The sequence below is a fragment of the Hemiscyllium ocellatum genome, chromosome 3 (assembly GCF_020745735.1).
Source record: "Hemiscyllium ocellatum isolate sHemOce1 chromosome 3, sHemOce1.pat.X.cur, whole genome shotgun sequence".
NCBI lineage: Eukaryota > Metazoa > Chordata > Chondrichthyes > Orectolobiformes > Hemiscylliidae > Hemiscyllium > Hemiscyllium ocellatum.
In genome coordinates this window covers 103,873,898-103,897,184 of record NC_083403.1, presented here as the reverse complement: position 1 = coordinate 103,897,184, position 23,287 = coordinate 103,873,898, and the positions used below count along the sequence as shown (strand labels likewise).

General features: G+C 40.2%; 1 protein-coding gene across 2 annotated transcripts in view; it reads left to right on the top strand.

The window, feature by feature from the left end:
- heatr5b (HEAT repeat containing 5B) overlaps nt 1-23,287 on the top strand; it is a 124,328-nt gene that overhangs the window by 58,423 nt on the left and 42,618 nt on the right. For both annotated transcript variants that reach the window (XM_060852486.1, XM_060852487.1), the window contains 8 exons: nt 303-412; nt 4,550-4,713; nt 14,480-14,655; nt 18,629-18,734; nt 19,188-19,378; nt 21,159-21,318; nt 21,408-21,597; nt 22,379-22,548. In XM_060852486.1, the coding sequence (XP_060708469.1) occupies nt 303-412; nt 4,550-4,713; nt 14,480-14,655; nt 18,629-18,734; nt 19,188-19,378; nt 21,159-21,318; nt 21,408-21,597; nt 22,379-22,548 (1,267 nt within the window). The remainder of the gene's footprint in view (nt 1-302; nt 413-4,549; nt 4,714-14,479; nt 14,656-18,628; nt 18,735-19,187; nt 19,379-21,158; nt 21,319-21,407; nt 21,598-22,378; nt 22,549-23,287) is intronic.

The following is a 23,287-nucleotide window of genomic DNA, read 5'->3' as shown; positions in this document are numbered from 1 at the left end:
TTAGCTCCCTGGTAAATGCATATGTATTATTCACTCAAACCACTGTCTGGTAATGAGTTCCACATAATCCCCACTTTCTGGTTGAAGAAATTCCTGATTTGATTTCTTGATCAACATCTTGTGTTTTCCAAATTATGCTTTGTGTTGTTTACAACTCAACATCAGACATTTTCAAAGGTTGCATGAAAAGGTTGAAGTTTATACCTCCTTTTTAAAACCCAAGAAATGACTAAAAATAAAACCTGAGTAACAAGACTCAAGAAGCAAATCCTCCTTGTAACCAGAAATCATTAATTCACCAGCATTCCGTCAGTCATAAAGGCATATGGAGCACAGCTGAAGGCAAGTGCAGCAATGGTGCGTTTGCGTCTCTATGACATTCTAGCTCTTCTGCCTCCGAAAACCTATGAAGGTAAATTCATTTCCTTTTGAAGTACAAAAAAACTATTTTAACTGGCACCTTATGAACCAGCACTTTTTCTGTATTATTCTGTCCAATGATTATAGTTTATTTGTTTACTTCTGTAAATGTACTTGTTAAATTGAATGGCCACATTAAATATCAACAGTTGATTCAATTTTAAGTCAGTTTCTACTCAAATACCACGATTTGTGACAATGACCAAGTAGTTGAGGGTGTGTGAGAATTTTTTCTGCTGGTAAATTTTATTTAAGGCAAAGTTGCATTATTATTTAAGATATGTAAACTGTAAATTAAGTATAACAGTGATGCTTATACTCCCTGCATTATGTTTCTATTATTTAATGATTATGCGGACCTCTTGATTATCTGGAATATTTGATCAACCATAACACTCCTGGTCTGACCTGTGTTGGTTTATAAAAGGTTTGCTGTATAATGTAATTGCAAATGAATTTTATTAAATTTGCCATCTGTAGAAATTAAGGAAATTATTTATACGTACCTACAGAAATAATCCATTGTGCTTGTCCTGTCTATGTTGATATTTGTGCTCCATCCAAGCGTCCCCCACCCTCTCCCTATTGACATAATTTCCTTTTCCTTCCTGCTTTATGCTTACCCTGCTGTCCCCTTATATGTCTAAGCTATTTTCTTCCATCACTCTGTGCTACTCGCCAGTCTCTGAGTTAGGTTTTACCTGAGTTTCTTATTGTATATTCATTCACAGGATGTGGGTATTGCTGGCTAGACCAGCATTTATTGCCCATCCATAATTGCCCAGAGGGCATCATCCACATTGCCAGTCAACTCATTTATTGGTATCTAGTTTGTATTTATGACACTTTTGTCTTTAGTTCCCTACAAATGGAAATATCTTCTTCCATTCAATTCTATCTGACCCTTCCTAACTATTAAGAGTTAGGGTTGTATAGTATGGATATAGGCCCCCCTCAGTGCAACTCGTCCACGCTGACCAGGTATCCTAAATTAATCTAGTCCCATTTGCCAGTATTTAGCCCATACCCCTGTAAACCTCTACTCATATACCCATCCAGATGCCTTTTAAATGTTGTCACTGTACCAGCCTCCACCACATCCTCTGGCAGCTCATTCTATACACACGCCACCCTCTGTGTGAAAAAGTTGCTTGTTATGTCCCTTTTAAATCTTTCCCTTCTCATTTTAAAATTATGCCGTCTGGTTTTGGATTCTCCTACCCTTTTAAAAAAAAAAGACCTTGGCTACTTACATTGCCCATGCCCCTCATGATTTTAGAAATCTCTGTAATGTCATCTCTTAGTCTCCAATGCTCCAGATAAAATAGCCCCAGCCTTTCCCTATAGCTCAAACCCTCCATCCCTGGCAACATCCTTGTAAATCTTTTCTGAACCCTTCCAAGTTACACAACATCTTTTCTATAGCAGGGAGACCAGAATTGAACACAGTATTCCAAAAGTGGCCTCAAATGTCCTGTACAGCTGCAATTTGACATCCCAACTCCTATATCAATGTTTTACCAAGTCCACTAGATTAGATTACTTACAGCGTGGAAACAGGCCCTTCGGCCCAACAAGTCCACACCGACCCGCCGAAGCACAATCCACCCATACCCCTACATATACCCCTTACCTAACACTATGGGCAATTTAGCATGGCCAATTCACCTGACCCGCACATCTTTGGACTGTGGGAGGAAACTGGAGCACCCGGAGAAAACCCACGCAGACACGGGGAGAACGTGCAAACTCCAATAAAGTTGAGAAAACCAAATGCCACTTCTCTATCATGCAACTCAACTTTCAATAAACTTTAATCCTTCACACCAAGGTTTGGCAACATACTCCATGACCTTTCTATTAAGTGTATAAGTCCTGCCCTGATTTGTCTTACCAAAACCCAAAACCTCACAATTATCGAAATTAAGTTCCACCTGCCACTCTTCAGCCCATCTGACCAAGGTCTTGTTGTTCTCTGTGACAGCCTCCTTCACTGTCCACTACACTACCAATTTTAGTGTCATCTGCAAAATTACTAACCCTGGCTCCGATATTCAAATCCATATCATTTATATTAATGACAAAAGCAGTAGATCCAGCACTCCTCCTTGCTGGTCTCAGGCCTCCAGTTCAAAAAACAGCCCTCCACCACCACCCTCTGTCTCTTATGTTCAAGCTAATTTTGTATCCAAATGGCTAGTTGCTCTGAATTCCATGTGATCTAATCTTGCTAACCAGTCCACCATGTGGAACCTTGTCAGTCACCTTGCTGCATTCCATATTGACAATATCCACTGCTACACCTTCATCAATCATCTTTGTCACTGATTCAAAAAATCTCAATTTCGTAAGTGAGACACTATTTCCCTCGCACAAAACCATGCTGACTATCCCTAATCAGTCTTTGCCTTTCCAAACATATGTAATCCTGTCCCTCAGAATCCCATTCAACAACTTGCCAACCACTGACATCAACCTCATTAGTCTATAGTTCCCTGGCTTTTCCTCACTATCTTTCTTAAATAATGGCACCACATTAGCCACCCTCGAGTCTTCCAGCACCTACCGTGGCTATCAATGAAACAAATATCTTTGCAATGGGCCCAGCAACCCCTTCCCAAGTTTCCCAACTGATCACATGCATTTTAAGACCTCTGTTTAATGGACACTTTTCAAGATGTCACTATTTATTTCTCCAAGTTCTTTAGCTTTCATATCCTTCTCTGCAGTAAACACTGATGTAAGATACTTGTTTAGTATCTCACCCATCTCCTGCTGTTCCACTCTGATCTTTGTTGATCTTTAAGGCTCCCTATTCTCTCCCTATTCTCTCCCTAGTTACTCTTTAATCTTTAATGTATTTGTAAAGTCCCTTTGGGTTCTCTTTAACCCTATTTGCCAAAGCTGTTTCATGTCCCCTTTTTTTTCCCTCCTGATTCCCCTCTTGAATGTACTCCTGCTGTCCATATTCTCGTCTGTCTTATTTCCCAAGAGAAGATCATGTTTCGCTCATCCTCTACTAGGTGCATTCACATACTGTACAAGCTTAACAAATTTATCAGTCTTACCCCGTTCTCTGCCTTGCTGTTGCCTGTCTTGACTATTTGACTTTGTCCTTTTCAACTGTACCAACCTCAGACCTATCTCTTTTCTCACTACTTTTTGGATCCCACTCCTGCACTACCTGGCTACCTTTTATACTTTTCCGAGAGGTAACCCAGCTCCCTGACTGTATCTGTGGTTTTTCTACTTTCCTGAAACTGCCCTTCATCACACTCCCAACTCCTATAAATTCCTGATTGCCTTGAAATGTCGCTCCAACTGATCCATGTGGATTGGCAACCAAACACACTTTCTGCAGATATAGTCTTCAGGAACATTGAAATTCTCCCTAATTTCCCACATATGACAGGAAGATCTCATCACTCTACAAAAGACCATCTCTGCATCTTAATAATTTACAGACCAAGAACATAGCACAACCTTACTGCTATAAAAACACTACTCTAGGATAGCTTGGTTAAACATTTTAAAATATAAAACATAGATATAAAGAGACAGATTTCAGTAAAATATTTTTTAAAACCTTCACCTACTCATTATTAAATTGTTAAAAGGGTATAAATTATCAGTTCTGGTATAAATCTATCTGTCCCTCTATATCCTACTTTACAAAATGGAGACAGAATTATTCACAGTAGCAAATTCTAACTTCCTGTGTGTTTTGGAATGTGTGCATGCTGAGTTATCTGTTGATGTTAATGTCTAACATTTCACAAGTCACTGTCTCCCTGGTTAGCTTTGGTACTGTTGATCCACTTTTTGTTTGTGATGACTGATATCTGTATCCAACCAGCTATTGCTACTATATTAACAGCACTGAATAATGTCTTTGGTTGTTCAGAACAGAAGCTGCTCATGCTTAGTAATCATGACACCTGCTGAATTGGCAGACTATGACCTATCATGTGCTGCCATAGAGCAAATAATGACCGTGAAAAGGCTATGTAGAAAAGATCATTGCAGAATTTGTCTATTATTTTGACTGCATGATCAAATTGAATAATGTATCAACATTTCCGTCACTATCTTGTGAAAATGCCACTTAACTATGCTTCATTCCCAACAGGCAGCTTCAATGCTCTCCTAAGGGAGCTAGTTGCTGAATTTACATTAACTGACAATTCTGCTAATACAACTACTTCCCTTTTGCGGTCGCTCTGCCACTATGATGATAGTGTTCTCCTTGGCTCCTGGCTTCAAGAAACAGACCATAAGTCAATCGAGGATCAAGTGAGTAGTGAAAGAGCCTCTGTTCCACAAAATAAACATGTTTTATTTTCCTTCATTGATGCAAACAGTTGAGCTCACAAACATTCATAGTTGCGAGGATTTGATTATTGGCAAACTTTTCAGTCATTGTTCACTGGGGTACAAAGCATTGTGGGATTTCCACGATGACTTGAGCGGTCATGTTAAGCTGGCAGTCTGTAATAGGTCTGTCAGGACACAAGGCAGGCAAGAAGAAAGGGAGGTTTATCACCTATTCTGACGAGTTCCAATAGGCCATTTATTGTTGCTGTTCAGAATAATGGCAGTCATTGACAGATAAACCTGTCAACGGGATTGTCTGCACCAGATTGGCTGGTTCAGATACTGACCATCCCAAATGATAGTACTTGGCCATTGAGCCCGGTCCTGAGGTTCAACACTTTGACAATTGCTGTTCTGGGCCCTGCTGCTTTGTACAGCCCCCTTAGAGTTTGGAGTCTCAACCACCAAATTTGTCACCCAATCCAATTGTGGATCACAGGCCATGTTTTGGAAAGCCCTCCTTGAGGATGACTTGCTGCACTCTGCAATGAAAAACATCCATTTCCCAGATCTAATCACTTATGTAGGTTACGTAGCAGCCGATTTCCCCAAACAACAGGATCCTGGAGATAGTGGGTGTGATGACAAACCAGTTATCTGTTTTGATGATGCTGATTGAGGGATAAATATAGGTTCAAACCCAGTATTAGCTGGTTGGCAAATACCCAATGCAGCCCTCATGGGGAGAGCAAGTGTTTCTTCACTGAGTGTAAGTTAAAATGGGATTATAGGTTTTCTCTCAGCAGTTTCCCACCACTGCTTGAGGTAGGGGTCAAGAAAGACTTTTCGGGCAGGGATCTATACATAAGGAATAGAGGATAAAAAGACAAAAAGTGGAAAGATGTTATGATGCTTTCAGCCGAGGTTGGCCTGAGAAGTCGTGGATTTGTCCAAAACTCTCAGTTCTCATTCATTCCATGACTCAGCTTCCTGATTCATAAGTGGAAAAGCCGGAATGCTGCAGCTTGTGTACAGTGATCTCTGATATCCAGTGGAGCACGACTCCCTGATGTGAGTAGATTACTTGTATGTCAGGATTGGGGGGAGCAGGTGTACTTGGTGTGTATATTTTCCAACTTGAAAACAAACACTAACTCTGCTACTTTCTTCTATTCTCACCATTTTCATGTCAGCCTAATCTAATATCTCTCCTAAATCATTCAGTGAAGAAACTGTATTTTGTTTGCATCTTGCCGTTTGCACAGAGGTCCATATGTGGGTTACCTTGATCATTTCCTTCTCAAGCAGACCTGTTACATGCAAAATGTGGTAACAAATTCCTAGAATTTCTACAAATTCCATTCTCAAACAACTATTGAACTGAACAACTTACCTAGTGGTATTGTTCAAAGGAGTAATAAGAATGTAATAAGTAGTAGCTGGAGTAGGCAATTCAGCTCCTCACGTCTGTGCCATTATTAAATATGATCATGGCTGATCTCACCTTCAGCTTCCTGCCCACTGTCCATCATCTTTTAATTTATTACTAATTAAAAATCTCTCTATCTCCTCAAAACTTACTCAATGTTCCAACATTCTCCATATTCTGGGGTAATCATTTCTATGGAATCCTGACCCTTTTGAGAGGTGTAATGACTCTTCATCCTGTTCTAAATCTGCAGCCCTTTCTGCTAAAATTATGACCTCTTGTTCTAGATTTGCCCCATATGAGAAAGCATCTGCTTTATGTCTACCTTGTCAACCCTATTAGCATCTTGTATGCTTCAATTAAATGAAATCATCACACATTTTGACAGATATGTTGGCCTAGAAAGAGTTTAATACAGGTTTACAAAAATGATATCTGAACTTCGGGTCAAATTATGAGGAAAGATTACATTAATTAGGCATGTTTTCTCTCGAATTTACAAGGTGAAGGGGTGATCTGATTGAAGCCTTCCAAGACAATAATGGGAAAAGGCAAGGTAGATTAGCCCCACTGGTGGGGATTTTAGAACTCTAGGGAATGGCCTAAAAATTAGGGTCAGACCATTTACGATAAAATGTACTTTCCGCACACAGTTTGGTAGAGGTTTGGAACTACCTTCTACAAATAGCAGTGGATGCTAGATCAGTTCATTTTAAATCTAAGATTTTAGTAAAGCAAAGATGTTAAGGTATATGAGCCAAAGGCAGGTATATAGAGTTAGGCCACAGATTTGTAACCTCATTAACAGCCTTGAGGGGTAGGAGGTCCTACTTCTGTTCCTATATCCCCTTATTCTTTTGTTATTCATTCTGATGTTGGGCAAGGCACAAGAATTCCCTGCTCCTCCTCTTTCCCATCCACTGAGAGGAGAGGTAGGGCCTCAGTTTAACATTTCATTTAAATGATTGCATCTCTGACAGTGCAGCACTCCTCCAGTTCACACTTAGAGTATTGGTCTAGATTATGTGTTTGAATCTGAAGTATAACTCCAGTATTAATTTGGCACTTTAGTTACCTTCTCTTTTGATTCCTACAATCCATTTGGAGGTCGGAACAAGTGTATTATTTTAAAAACCTTTGTTTTCAGTAACCGAAAGTCTACAAGGAAAAGTTGATCCTTGTTGCAGATGTGACCAGGTTTAATTTGACAAGTGAAGGAAGAAATCCAAGCTCTGCTCATGAGTAAACTGGAGGGGTCCTCTGGACTCAACAGAGTAAACTCTGTTAGAGGCAGTACTTTTCAGATTAGGCACCTTAATCCAAGTTTCGGTCTTCACAGCTGAACATGAAAAGTCCATAAAACTATTTTGAGGAAGAAAAATGACAACTATTTATGGGATGTTGCCATTCGCAGCTGAACAAGTATATATTTCCCATCCCTAGTTGCCCTTGACTAGGTGGTGATGAACTGCCTTTTTGAACCACTGCAGTCAATCTGCTGTAGGTAGACTGACAATGTCATTAGGGAGGGAGTTCCCGAACCTTGATCCAGTGACAGTGAAGGAATGAGGAATTGCAGTATGTTTCCAAGTCAGGATGATGAGTGGCAACTTTAACACTATAACATGGTTGACACTGAGTCATAAGAGCCATAATATTTCTAAAGAGGAATAGGACAAGTGACCAACAATTTGCTCAAAGGGGCAGGTTTTCAAGAACCCTGATAGACAATTGATAGGAAGAGCACCAACAACTATTGGAAGTGAATTCAACAACTTAGATCTTAGATAGAAGGAAACATGACCACAATTGGATTGCCCCAGTTTTATGGGGCAATCCAATTGCCCTTATACCCTTAATCAGTATAACTAAAACAGATGACCTGATCAGTTGTCGCATTGTCAAATATGAGGCACTCTTAAGTTGTGCATAAACTGGCTGGCATATTGGCCACATTTAAACAGTAATAATAAGTACTTAATCAGCTGGAAATCATTTTGGAATTCATGAGCTAATGAAAGGTGCTAGTAAACATAACTTGTTATTAATTTTAAACTCTGCTGCATTTCTGAAACAGTCAAGGTAAGGAGCTACCTGCTTCCCTTGTACCGTCCCACTCTACAGTTATTTCTGCATTTTTGAATTTTCACAATTATAAAGTTACATGTGAATAACTAACTATAGGTCTGAGAACAGGAAAACTGTATAGATGTTTACCTGAAACAGTGTGAAAAGATTGTGAATCAGTAATAAAATAGTCTGTCTTATTCTAGTTGCTTATCTAGTTTCTCTACAATACCCACCTTTTCTGGTGTTATAAGTGTAATCAGCTGACCTTTTGCTGCAAGTATTTTAAATGCTGTGATGATCTCTTGTTTAAGAAAAGTCAAAAGTATATCCTGGGATTGATTTGGCTTTGTTCAGAAGGACCACTGTAAGAGAAGATGAGAGGGAGAAGAGAAAGAAATGAGAGAGATAGAGAACCATAAAAAGAAATAGAGGGAGACATCTAATGAAAGGAATAAAGTAGTTTCATAACCTTGATCTGCATTTTCCCACACTACACAGTCAGCATGTCTCCCCCTCCTCTCCCCTCCCGGTTCAACACCACCAAAGTCACCAGCTGTTTACTACCTTCTATCTGAGCATCATGTGAGCCCAGGCCTTTTCAGTTTGTTGCCACACAAGTGTGGAATGATAAGTCCCTGAATTGTTAACTTGGGTCAAACGCTTTCTAGACTGGAGAGCTTGTAAATTCAAAACCAATGTATATATTAGTTCACCGTTATAAATTGACATTAAAATAATTATCAGAAAATGTCATTTTGCTTGTAATGATGTGATATTTAGAAAGAGAAATCCATGTGTCTTTGGAGCTTCCTTCCCCATCTAAAACGGAAGAATTTAAATTTCCATCTTTCACAACCTTGTATCCTAAAGTGCTATTCAACCAGTGAAGTATTCTTTTGAAGTGTTGTCACTGTCATAATGTAGAAAAAAATGAGGTAGATGATGTGTGCCCAGCAAGCTCCTACAGCCAGGATTCCAATTATGATTGGTAGTTGAGCAGTAAATATTTGGTCAGGACACTGAGGAGAATACCCCTGCCCTCCCTCATAAAGTAGAATGGACTCTCTCAATGGTTTTCAAGTCTCAATGAAAGAATTGTACTTTCAAGCATTGCTGTATTTTCTCAGTATTGCTCTGAAGTGTTGGTATAGACTGCATACTCACGTTCTGGTGTACCAGAATCCACAACGGTATCTTGAATATATTCCATCGTTTTTCTACAGTGGTGCTTATTGGCTTCAACATACAGTTAACTGTAATCATTTATCAGCATGAATCTTTATATATTGTATATATCATCAATTCATACATGTCCATTAATATCAAAAATATCCAAAAGGATAAATTATGAAGAGCAAGTGAACAGGAGAGGACCATTGTACATTATGGCTGATCTGTGAATTCATTTCTTTTTCCCATTGTCCCATCTCTCTTAATCTCCTTAGATCAAAAGAATCTTGGATTTATAATTTACAGTTGATATAATGATCGTTACCTTTTGTGTGAGAGTTCCAGACTTATACCATGAGAGGAGGAAGTGGAGTATAAAGGAGTTGGAGAGGCACAAGGGTTTTAAAGAGGGAATTCTAATGGGTAGACATTTTATACTGAATAATTTATTAATGATCATAGTAGATGTTGAGCTATGGACAACCAAGAGGGAGTTCCCAACAATCCACGAGTAAACACAATAAAAGAGCTCCCATTATCCTGTCTGGAAGAGCTGGTGTTGGATCCAAGTCTCCTCATTGGCCAAAGGGTCAACACCCAAGGCACTACTGACTTTTGGATGAGATGTTGCAATGGATTTGAAAGATCCCTTGGAACTATTTCAGAGAAAAGAAGGAGATCTCTGTCTGGTGCCCTTACCAATACTTATCCGTCATCCAACATTGCTGAATCGGATTATCTGGCTCTTCATCATGTGATTGTTTGCAGGATTTTGTTGTGTGCAGATTAACAGATGCTTTTCTTAATATTGCAGTAGTGGCTCTGTTCAAAAGCACTTAATTACTGTTTGACATTTTGGAATATAACAAAGTCATGAAAGACACTATAGAAGAATAAGTCTTGGTATTTTGCACGACAGAAAAGGCTTTTCCCGAAAATATGCCTACCTAATATACATTAGATTTGTGGAAACAAGCCCATCGGCCCAACACGTCCACACTGACCATCTGCAAAGTAACCCACCCCTCTGACTAATGCACCTAACAACTATGGACAATTTAGCATGGCCAATTCATTTGACCCGAACATCTTTGGAATGTGGGAGGAAGCCCACACAGACACTGAGAGAATGTGCAAACTCCACACAGACAATCACCTGAGGCTGGAATCGAAGCTGGGACCCTGGTGCTGTGAGGCAGCAGTGCTAACCACTGAGCCACTCAATGTTTATGCAAATTCCATTTCCTGTATCCAAGGATCTTCAAGGGATAATTCCTTTTTGAAAATACTAATGTATTGGTGAGAGTGCTGCGATAAAGAGTTGACTTAGCTCTTTACAGCTTACCTACGGGAACAACGTTCAATAAAATCATTAGGCAGTTTTATTGAGTCTAAAGTGCTGGTTCTGAACAGCAGGGTAGAAAAAAACCTTGGGAACCTCATAATGAGGCTATTACACTTTGAGAGTCATGAAATGCCATTCACTAATACCAATGGAATGGACAAATAGTTCAAAGGAATATGTTCTCAGGGGTAAACAGTTGAATAAAAATATTTATTTGTGGGAGAATGCAACATGTCCTCCCAAGAGTCAAATAATATGAAATAAATTGGGTTGTTGAAAAGAATTAAGAATAGGAAGTGACTATTCATACCTTTTTAAGACTGATTCATCATTCCTTTAGATTATGACTGATCTGTATTTTAATCCCATTAGATAACCTTGGTTCTATATCCTTTAATATCTTTGCCAGAAAAGAATAAAATCTATACCTGCAAGTTGAGAAATTTTTAATTGAACCCCATCCTAATAGTGTGGACACACAGACAATAGGTTTTCACAACCCTCTGTGTGAAGACTATCCTATGCTGTAGAGGAGAAACATAGCTTCAAGTTACCAATATCATAAGAGATCTCAGCATCTCATTGCAGCACAATACAGACTTCATATACAGTCTGAGGCTCTATAAGGCTCTGGTCAGACCATATTTGGAGTATTGTGGGCAGTTTTGGAATGTATGTTCAGAGGAGAATCACGAGAATGGTCCCAGGAATGAAAAGCTTAACAAATGAGGAACGTTTGAGGACACTGGGTTTATACTCAATGGTGTTTAGAAGGATGAGAGGGGGATCTAATTGAAGCATACAACTTACTGAATGACCTGGACAGTGATGTTGGGAAGTGGTTTCCATTGGTGGGAGAGACTAGGACTCGAGGGCACAGCCTTAGAGTAAAGGGAAGACCTTTTAGAACACAGATAAGGAGAGTGGTGAATCTATGGAATTCATTGCCGCAGAAAGCATGGAGACCAGGTCGTTGAATATATTTAAGACTGAGATAGATAGGTACTTGAGGATCAAGGGTTACAGGATAAGGCAGGAGAATGGGGTTGAGAACCTTATCAGCAATGATTGAATGGCGGAGCAGACTCGATGGGCTGAATGGCCTAATTTCTGCTCCTCTGTCTTATATGGTATCTGATTTGAATATACCGAAAATACCAACACAACCAAGGTTTTACCATGATCTGAATCCCAGTGAACAACTTATGTTGGAGTTAATTGGAATATCACTGGAAAACTTAAATATCATGAGTCATCCTTTGGTGGTAATATTTATTACAGTACTTTCTAACACATTGCAGAAAAGCCAAGGATGGCCCCTCATTCTGTGATGCTCTGTATACCATGTCGTGTTCATTTGATTTGCTTGAAACCTCACTGATGCCCTTTGCAATCTGATCGCGAAGTGCCTGATCTGAGTGAGAGCTGTGAAATGAACATGACTTTCCTCAACCATCTGGAGGTTGCTGCTTCATCACAGCGAATCTGTGAGACATGGTCTTTTTTTTTTGTTCATTCAGAGAATGTGGGCATCACTGGTTATACCAGCATTTATTGTCCTTGACAAAAAAAAACCTTGATTTTCTGGCAACTTCATGATAAGCTGCCTTCTTGAACTTCTGCAGCCTCTTTATGGATGTATCCCACAATACTGTTAGAAACAAAATTACAGAATTTTGACCTAATAACATATTTCTAACTCAAGATGGTTTGTGATGTAGAGACAAGCTTGTAGGTGGTGGTGTTCCCATGCACCTGCTGCCCTTGTCCTTCTAGGTGGTAAAAGTCGTGGATTTGGAAGGTGCTGTCTAAGCAGTCTTGATATGTTGTTGCAGTGCTGACTGCTGCTACTCAATGTCCGAATGGATGTCATAGGTATCCGAATAGGTGCCAGTCAAATGGATTGCTTTGTCATAGATGATGTTAAGTATCTTAAGAGTTGTTAGAGTTATACTCAGCCAGGCAAGTGAAGAGTATTCCATCATGCTACTAACTTGTGCCTTGAAGGTGATGGATGTGCTTTGGGAGAAAGGTGAGTTACTAGCTGCAGAATTCCAAGCCCCTGAATTTCTCATCACTACACTGTTTATTTTGTTCCTGCAGTTCAGTTCTGATCAATGGTAACTTCCAGGATGTTGATAAAGGAAAATTTAGTGATGGCATTGAATTTCAGAGGGTGATGTTTGGATTCCCTCTTGTTGGAAATACTGACATTGCTTCACTCTTACGTGAGGAGAAAGTGAGGACTGCAGATGCTGGAGATCAGAGCTGAAAAATGTGTTACTGGAAAAGCGCAGCAGGTCAGGCAGCATCCAAGGAACAGGAGAATCGACGTTTCGAGCCTAAAGAAGGACTTATGCCAAGTCCTTCTTTAGGCTCGAAACGTCGATTCTCCTGCTCCTTGGATGCTGCCTGACCTGCTGCGCTTTTCCAGCAACCTATCTTTCAGTTTTGACTCTTACGTGACACATGTTACTTGTCGCTTATCACCTGAAGCCGAGATGTGTCCAGGTCTTGCTGTATGCTTGTGTTGTCAATATATCATTGGATTAGTGTACAGAGAATGTGAACTGCTATCCCATCATAGTTTGACAATTTGAATTCCATCCTAAAAAGCTAATGTTAGAGAGAATAACAATAAATTATCAAGATGTCATTGAAAACCCAACAGGTTTGCTAATGTTCTTTAGGATTTCTGCCATCCTTACCTGATCTAGTCCTATGTGTGGCTTCAGTCACATGAGTATACCAAGTGCTCCACAAAGCTGCGAGTTATTTACAGGATGGTTCCAACCTCCAGATGACAGGAGAATAGGAAGATAGATGGGTAAGTGATGGGATGAAATAGATAAGGAAGAAATAAGTATCCAAGAGAATAAAATTAAAAGCTGGTGTGACTAGGCGAGTTGAAGTGAAGTAAAATTAATGACTGAGCTTGAAGAAATGGAGACCAGAAGTAATGGCACTGGTATTGAGCGACAGCCCGATGTGCATGCACAAACGACAGAGAATTCGTAATGTGAGGTACATAAGGATGAGGAGATTAGGCAAAGTTCTACACAGAAGAAAGGGAGAAAGCAACAGTTACATGTTAAGCATAGATTTAATCCTTCTAATCTGGATTTAATCAGTGGGAGCTTTCTATGCTCAAAATGGCTGTATCACTTTCTATATAACAATTATGTCTATGTTTAAAGTCCTTAGTTGGTTGAAAGGTAATTTGTGTCCTGAAAGGGTTAAATGCATTTTTTTTTTGACAAAGGAATAGTGAGCAGATATCTTTAGGTTAATTGGAGCATTTATTCTAAATCGTTGTGGTTCTTTGCAACATAAAAATGGAAGAAGCAGGAATATGCCATACTGTTCCTCAGGTCTGCTTTGCCATTGAATGAGGTCTCAGCTGTGATTTATTTCGTTACACTTTACTGTCCTATTCCCATACCGCTCAATACACGTATTCACAACCTTCTGAAGTAATTCCATCTCATCACAGTTTGAAATAGCTGCCTCTAGTTTTAGATTCCCAAGTCAGGGAAAACATGAGACGTGGACCAAAAACGTTGAACAAAAGTTGCCTTTCTGTTAAATGTTCTGCTGTGCGATCAAACCTAACACATGCAACCCACTTCGATGCAGTGTTCCCCAACTGATATGAATTGTATTTTTTGTTGATGGTGTAACACCCACGAGAAGAGCGTGCTTCATTAAGACTCAGTACAATTTTTTTGCAGCTCCAGCCAAACAGTGCATCAGGAAGCGGAGCTTTGGAGCATGATCCATCCTCCATCTACCTGCGTATTCCTGTAGGTGAGGCAGTGCCTGGGCCTCTTCCACTCGGTGTATCGGTCATTGATGCCTCAGTTGCCCTCTTTGGTGTGGTCTTTCCTCATGTCTCTTTCAAGCATCGGTGAGCACTTGACTCAACTTGAACATATATCAAAGTCAATATTAATGTACTGGATAAGTTTGGGAGCAATTGGATCATATAGGGATGAGTGTTTGTCTTGAGTTTGATGGATTAGATGCTCTGTTCCTGCCGACCAATTTCTTATGTTTGCCAATTGTATCCTACAAATGAACATCAGCCTCGATCTCTATGGGTCTTTGTACTAGTGAAGTAGAAGAAGATATGTCTAAGACACCCAGGCTTTTAAGTTCCTTCAGAGAGGGAGTCTGTGGGGTTCTTCCTCTATTATTAGATATACTGTCTTCACCATTGAAATAGTCCATACTTGTTATGGGTAATCTGTTCTGTGGAGGTACTGATAGAAACTATTTTTCCATCCCATAGGCATCAACAACAAAAATGCTGCTTATCCCATATTAAGTGCAAAGCTATTTGGGCAGTTCAATCATTCTTGTTCACCAGTATAGCAGAAAACGTTTTGTTCCTTCTTACTATCATAACAAAGAAGTCTTTTTTTTTCTGTTGCTATTCATTCACGGCAACCCCAGTCCATTATGAGAGTTGTGACCATTCTGAGGAGTGAAGCCTTGGGGCTGATCTAGTTTTAGTGTACAAGAGAAAGATACGGAAGGAAACCCACATTTCAGAATGTACAAAGCACAATCATCTGTTTATAGTCTGAAACTCGAGCGTGTCTCTGACTTGCGTTCCATTCCTAGATCATGTGGTGGTTGGAGGATCTATCCTATATGTTGAGAAAAGCACGTTAACTACTGTATACAAGCCTGCTCTGAGTGGTGACTGTGTTATGAAGGGTGTTATCTATGCACATGTTAATTTTAAAGCTGTTGGGTTTAAGAAAATTGGAAAGATGAGTAAAACAGCACTAGAAGTGCTCCCAGATCAGTAGCATTAGCTGAGAGAGAATCAGCTTTAATGTGTCAGGTCAGTGATGTTTCATCAGCATTAAGAAAAGTTAGAAAAGGTTTTAAGCAAGTGAAGACTGGGGGAAATATGGTAGATAAAAGAACAAAAGAGAGGGTAAGCATGAGAGATTAAATGACAAGGGTCTCATGGTGCAAGGACAAAAGGAATGATGACAAGCATGATAAAGAAACAAATGGATATCGCACACAATGATGATCTTTTGCCATTGTAAGACAACAGTAAGATACAACCCAGTGAAGAAAACATGTTAAAATGGGGGTAAAAGGTTATAGTCTGAAATTGTTAGCTCTAGAAGGTTGTAAAGTGCCTAACTGAAAGATGAGGTTTGCTTCTGGAGTTTTGTATTGAGCTTCATTGGATCACTGGAAGCCAAGAACTAAGAAGTCAAAGTGAGAGAAAGGTGAACAATTAATCTGACAGATGACTAGAAGCTGGGAGTCGCGTTTGCATGGTGGGAGGTGTTTCATTAGACAGCCATTGAAATGGAGAGTTTGAGTTCCCTGATGTAGAACAGACTAGACTGAGAGCAGTAATCTTAGTGTACACACTGGAAGAAGTACATACACTTCATCTGGAAAATTAGGGACTTAGGTAGTGAGACTGAGAGGGTGTTACATCACCTGCACTTGCTGTGGGATAGCAGGGGGGTGTTGGAATTGGCAAAGTTGAACAAGGATTTCATAGAAGGAACAATTCCCTTCAGAATGCTGTAAGGGGAGGCGAGGTATTTGGTGGTGACATCAGGTGACGATGGAAATAGCAATACCTGTTGAATATGGAGGCTGGTGGGAAGGTAGTTGAGGACATAACAATCCTTATAATGATTCTAGGAAGGAGGAGAAAGGGTGATAGCAAAATGTGGAAATTGGGACAAAAACAGTGGAAGACCCTATAACCATAATGGGAGGATTCTTCAATAAGGAAAAGGAGCATATGAGAGATGCTGGTGTGTAGAAGGTTCCTTCAACAGAATAGATGTGACTTGAGAGAATGGAATGAAATCCCTACAGGAAGCAGGGCATGAGAAATTGTAGTCAGGATAGCTGGGGCAATTGGTAGGCTTAATGTAAATATTCACAATCTATTTGCATAAGTGGGAATAGAGAAGGCGAGGAAGTGAAAGATCAAAGATAGATCCTGTGAAGGTGTGAGAAAGGTGGAAATTGAAAGTATGATGAATTTTTTTCAGTTCAGAGCAAGAGCAGGAAATAACACCATACATCCATAACACCCGAAAAATGGAGGAATGGAGTAAGAAATATTTCTTTATCCCACAAAAGACAGGTCTTGCTAGGCCCATACAAGAACCCATGGAAGGTCATTTTATTAGGAGGATGAGGGTGGAGTTAAAGGAGAAGTTGAGAGTGGAAATGAGCTCATTAAGGTGGAAGGGAAGGTGAGTGGATGGACACTGGTGGGCCTCCATTGGGAAAAGCTTCAACCTTCCCTTCAGTCATGAGAAACAAGCATACCCTTCTTACTGTTTTGCACCAGTTATCTGGCAATTAAAATGGCCTTTAGGGTGTACTCCTGGAAACCAGACAAAGTAACCCTAATGAATAATTATTATTGCAGCAACACATATACAGCAATACTCATCCCTCCAATCCCTCCAAGGAGGAAATATAGCAATTTAATAACTTCCTTGAATAGCAAATCATTGTGCTTACTCTGATCAATGATTAACCTTTGTATCCTGTCTCAGACCACAGATTTTGCTCTGTTCTAAGAAATAATTATCTTTGGTTGTCAGTTCCCTGGAACTTTGATTTGGAAAGAGGCAGGAGATCACAAATTCAAGGCAGATACTTTCATGAAGAGTTCTGGTAATTAATGCAATTGCCATTATTCCAATTTTTGCAGTTTGCTGATATTTTGGGAATAAAGCATGAATCACTTTGATTAGAATGGAGCTTGTATAATCTTTGTATCCAAGTGTTGAGTATTCAGAGAATGGTCAAAATCTGGGGTTGAGTCTTCTCCATCACTATACCCCTGTACCTGCTTGACCCACAGTTACACCTTCCTATACCTAACCATTGGCTAGTTCCAAAGTTCTATTTAACCTAACAAGTGTTTTTGCCTCCTGGAACTAAGTGTCCAAGTGTATTTCTGTACCTCTGATACCTTTCAATGTTAGAGCCAAACCCATGCCAACAACCTTGGGCCAAAATTGCTTATGCTGCAGACAAGATGTGGGTGTACAGGATTGTGATGCATTCCACAAACTCCTACATACTGCATTCATTGGCACATCAACCTTGCTATGTCTGTCTAACTTTATTCATTTGATTTAACAGTTGATTGACAGTTAACTAGCACTGCCAGGTAGTTCCTATTAACTAGGTATCTTAACTAATTTTCAGGGTTGTTTGCAGTTAAAAAGTACTAGGTAAAACTCTCTCAATTAAAATTGCAACTTGGGTAACACTTAGCAGAGAGATCTCACTTGTACCGGATTACTGACTTGGCATTTGGTTCCTGAAGCACTCTGTCTTTAGATCACACTGATATCCAGCTTCAAAAGTCCAGTGACGAATTCTGTGCTGCTTTCTAATCGTGTGGAGAGGCAAGAAAAGCAGAAGCAGAGAGATATTAGGATAAGAAAAGACAGTGAGTACGGGAAGTACGAATTTGGATGGTTTTGTTTAGCACTTCTCATTAATCCTCTTCATTTCCAAATCAAGTCTCCAGATGATTGAGAAAGGTGAGCCAATCCCGCTCAGTGCCACAGTACATCTGATCACTAAGTGAGGACGTATGCTGAAAATGAAGATTGGACGTTTACTGATTGCCTATCATGAATTTGTGCTCGTAACAATTGTAGGTGCTGTATGTTCTTGCCAGGCTGCTGCTAGTCCTATCCTTTTGGATCAATCAAACTGCCATATATAAACTTTCACTATAAGAGTTGTTAATTTGTTGATTGTGTTTTAAATTCATCTAACATTAGAGAATGAAATCTGTAACTTCAACACACAAGTCATTAAAGTGCTATTTGTGTTAAGCTGATGTGTTTCCACAGGCTCCAGATGTTGGATCATTTTGCTGAATGCATCAAGCAGGCGAAAGGGGTTCGTCAGCAGGCTGTACAGATCAATATCTTCACTGCTGTTCTTAGTGCACTCAAGGTAGGGATATTTCACTGAGGTCCAAAGAAACTCCAAAAGGGCAACAAGACCTTGATCCATCATCTCAACCAAAAGTTGACACTTCCAACATTACAGCACTCCCTCAGTTCTGCACTGGGAGAGTCAGCCTAGTTTTATATGCTCATGTTTTTGAAGTGGTGTTTAAACCCTTAACTTTCCCAGACAAGTGTGAGTGCTACTTTCCAATCCATAGCTGCCACTTGACTAATTCCTAACACAGGCCTACACCTTGGTGTCATTTGTGCACTATGATATTTTTGACACTTTCGTCATGTGGCAGTTTATACAAAGCACTAGGCTTTCATTAGAATGGTGATCACCAAGTGACCTGTTGAACTAATCTTTTTCTACCTTGTGCAGTTCCTACATTGTCACCTATGAGAGTGAAGCAGCAGAGAGCACTGTTACTAAAAGTGTCGTTCTCCTTTCTAGGGTCTAGCAGAGAACAAGAGTACTCTGGGACCTGACGAGGTACGGAAGTCTGCACTGGCACTGGTCATGGGTGCTCTTGATAACCCCAATCCAATTTTGCGATGTGCTGCTGGTGAGGCTCTGGGGAGGATGGCACAGGTGGTAGGAGAGGCCACTTTCATAGCCAGGATGGCACAGCACAGTTTTGACAAGTATGATTTCAAATAACTTTGAAGCTTCAGTTATTGTCGTTATCGGTGTCTTGTCTCTTTTACTAGTCGGCTGCTCACCCCTCCGTTCTTGTCAACAAATCCTTTTTTTATTGTGCATTGTCACTGTTTTGTGTTAAATTACATTGAATATAAAATCGGCAACACAGAAGTCAACATTTGGGTCAACTATTCCATGTTAATTCTTATGTTCCTGACAGGAACCTCCATCTACCCCTCTTCATCACAACGACCAACATATCTTCCAATTGTTTCTATCAGGTGCTTAACTACCTTCATCTTAAAGGATCTTTTGTTATTTGGCTCAACTATTCTCTGAGGGCTCTTGTAATACAGTGGTAGTGTCCTTAACTGTGAACTGGGAATCGCAGGTTCAAGTCCCACCTACTCCAGTGGTGTGTATTAACATCTCAGAACTGGTTGATTAGAAAAATAGGTCACCTACTCTTGGAAGTAGGTCACCTGCTCTTGGAGGAAATGCCGGACTTTGGAACATTTCTTTTCAAATCAGTGTGTGCTAATTAAGTGAATCTGCGATCAGAAAACATAACAGAGATGATCGCAAACCATTTTAGGTTTATGGCCAAGTCACTGCTGATACACATCTCACTCATTGGATTTCATAACTCTTGGCTGTTCCCTTACCAACATCAGTGCAAACTTTAATTTGAGAAAAAATACAAAAAGGTCCCGTTTTTGAACAATGCCAGTTTTTGGGGAACCAGATTTGAGAGAGAGAGATCCTACCCATTTCTCCCTACTGTCTGACCTATCACCTTCATCCCCATCCCCATTCACCCAGTGTACTCTTTGCTACCTTCCCCCACCCTCCTCTCTGACCTATCACCACCATCCCCACCCCCATTCACCTATTGTACTCAATGCTACTTCCTCCTCACCCCCACCCCCCTCTCATTTATCTCTCCACTCTGCAGGCACGTTCCCTCTATTCCTGATGAAGGGTTTTTGCCTGAAACGTCTATTTTCCTGTTCCTCAGATGCTGCCTGACCTGCTGTGCTTTTCCAGCACCACTCTAATCGAGACTTTGGTTTCCAGCATCTGCAGTCCTTGTTTTTATCCAGATTTGAGAGAGAGTACCTGTGACTAACTTTGATTCATGTCCGTAGTTTTTTGATTTCCCAACACGTTACAACAGTACTCTACCAATTCGTACTCCCATTTCCTCCCTTTCTTACATCACTTTGTTCCAAATAGGAATTGTTACGTTTCTCACTGCAAAGGTTTCCTGAATGGGATTATTGATTTGGGCTATTACTGGGAGAGCTATTTCTGGTCAACCTGTTCAGCAATGCCATTAGACATCCCTGGAACAGATGGAACTCGAGGCTCAGAGGTAGGGACACTATCACTAACACCACAATAGCCCGTTATTGGGGGAGATTGCACAAAAATTGCTGGAACATTTTCATCCAGATCTACATTAAAAAGCACCTTGAACATAGTAAAATGTCACTAAATACACTTCCTATTCCTGTGTTTTTTTTAAAAAAGGCTGTTTCAACCATTGTTTTATTCAATGCAATAACGACACCCACTGTTTAAATCTTAAGTTCAGTATCCCCATTGAGTTAAAAGGAGCTTTCCATCATTGTGAGTACAGGGGCATAGACACTGGTGGACTATACACCTTTGCTCTGAAAATATCAGCTACGTTTAAGAACTAGACAATTCATAGATTCTGCTCAATATAGGTATTGGGTTTATCAAAATGGATTTCCTTGTTAATTTTTGTTTTGGTAGACTAAAATCTGCTCGTGATGTGGTGTCCAGGACAGGGCACTCACTTGCACTTGGTTGCCTTCATCGATATGTTGGTGGAATAGGGTCTGGTCAGCATCTGAAAACAAGTGTCAGCATCCTGTTGGCACTTGCACAGGATGGTACATCCCATGAAGTACAGGTAAATCCATTCAGGATCTGAACTCGTAATGTGTTGACTCTACATACTTCAGTAATGGTGATGCGTTTGACTGTCTTTATATCTTCCAGACGTGGGCTCTTCACTCACTGGCTCTGATTGTGGACTCCAGTGGTCCCATGTATCGTGGATATGTGGAGCCCACACTGTCACTCGTTCTGACATTGCTGCTGACTGTACCACCATCACACACCGAAGTGCACCAGTGTTTGGGTCGTTGTTTGGGTGCACTAATCACAACTGTTGGACCAGAACTGCAAGGTAGGTTGATGGAAAGTGGTGAGATGTGAACAGCTAGGGGAATTAATTGCTGGGTATGACTAGATCAACATCTTTCAAGTAACGTTTGCTAGGAGTGTGAAATGCTCTGAATGTTGATTGTGTGGTATTTTTACAATCAACCATCCAAGTTGTAGAAAGAATTAACTTTGTAAATAGTTGCTGTTCACCTTGTCAATTGTGCTAAAAGAACAATTATTTGTGCAATGGACTCTCTTCTGAGTCAGTGTTGTGGGAAACATTTGAGACACTTGAATGCAATCTCTTGGCTGACACTCCCAGTGCATCATTGAGGGATTGTTGCATTGTCAGAAGTACTGTCAGAGTGGTTAGACTGAGGCACTGTCTGCCCTTTCCAGATAGGCGCCAAAGATTCTGTGACACTAAATTAAGTAGTGCAGGAAATTCTTCTGGGGTCTTGGCCTCCTTTAATTGATACCACTAAATCAGATTGTCTGGTCATCAATGTGATTTGTTGTTTCTGTGCACCACTGTGTGAAATAGTCCATTTTTTAATAGTGACTGTGCTTTTAGAATATTTCATTGGGTGTAAGTTACTTTGGAAAATACTGCAGATGTGACAGGATCCAAATTTTTCCCATCATGTCTCAACTCTTATCTGCTTCCTAATGGAATAATAATCCATCTTTAGCAAAAGTGAACCCTTTTGCTTCACAGAATTGTTTGTATAATGTGGAAGCTATTCAGATTTGCTGTTGAAATTTCTGCCTATGTTATTCATTAGTTTTTTTATTCTTTCTAGGTAATGGAGCCTCCACATCCACAATACGTTCTTCCTGCCTTGTGGGTTGTGCTATCATGCAAGACCATTCTGATTCCCTTGCCCAGGCAGCAGCAATATCCTGCCTGCAGCAACTTCATATGTTTGCACCACGTCATGTCAATCTGTCCAGTTTGGTGCCCAGTCTCTGTGTAAGTGGTATTGATCAATATCAGTGTAGTTTGATGTAGCGAAACTCAGTAGCTGACACTCACCTGAGTCAGAAAGTGCTGCATTCTAGTTCTACTCCAAGCACCTGAGTGCAGTCTTTGCTGTTAGTTCGGCTGCAGTATGGACAGAATGTTGAAGTGTTATCTTTCAGATCTGACATTAAGCCAAAGCTCCATCTGTCCTTTGGGTCAGCGGTAGAGTTTTTGTGGAAGAATCAAAGGGGGATTTCTTCCTTGTGATCTGACTGATCTTTGTCCCTAATCAACATCACTAAAATAATGATTAGTAGTCAGAATCCACGCATTTTGTTGCTGTCATTTTTCCACTTTGAGTGTGACCAAACTTTAAAATCACTTCATTGACTGCGAAGCAGTTTAGAGTTTCCTGAGATCATGAAAGGTGTTATCTCAATGCCAGCCTTTTATTTTTACTTGATATTGTTATTCAGTTTGGAATAGCTTTCTCTCAAAACATCCTGACTGTTAACTTCAGGCTATCTTTGGGCTTGGGATGACTGACAAGTAAGATTGAATGCAACTGAGGTATCCATGCAGTAGTCTATCACAATAACCCAACTATTATCATGACTTTCTGAAGTGGTTTTGTTTTATTTTTAATGGTGGTAAAGGTTTTGTGGTTTTTGCTGTCCTGTGATGTAGGACCTAACCGCTTCAGTTTTGAGCTCCAGCTGTTAACCAGTGACAGCAACACAGGAAATCA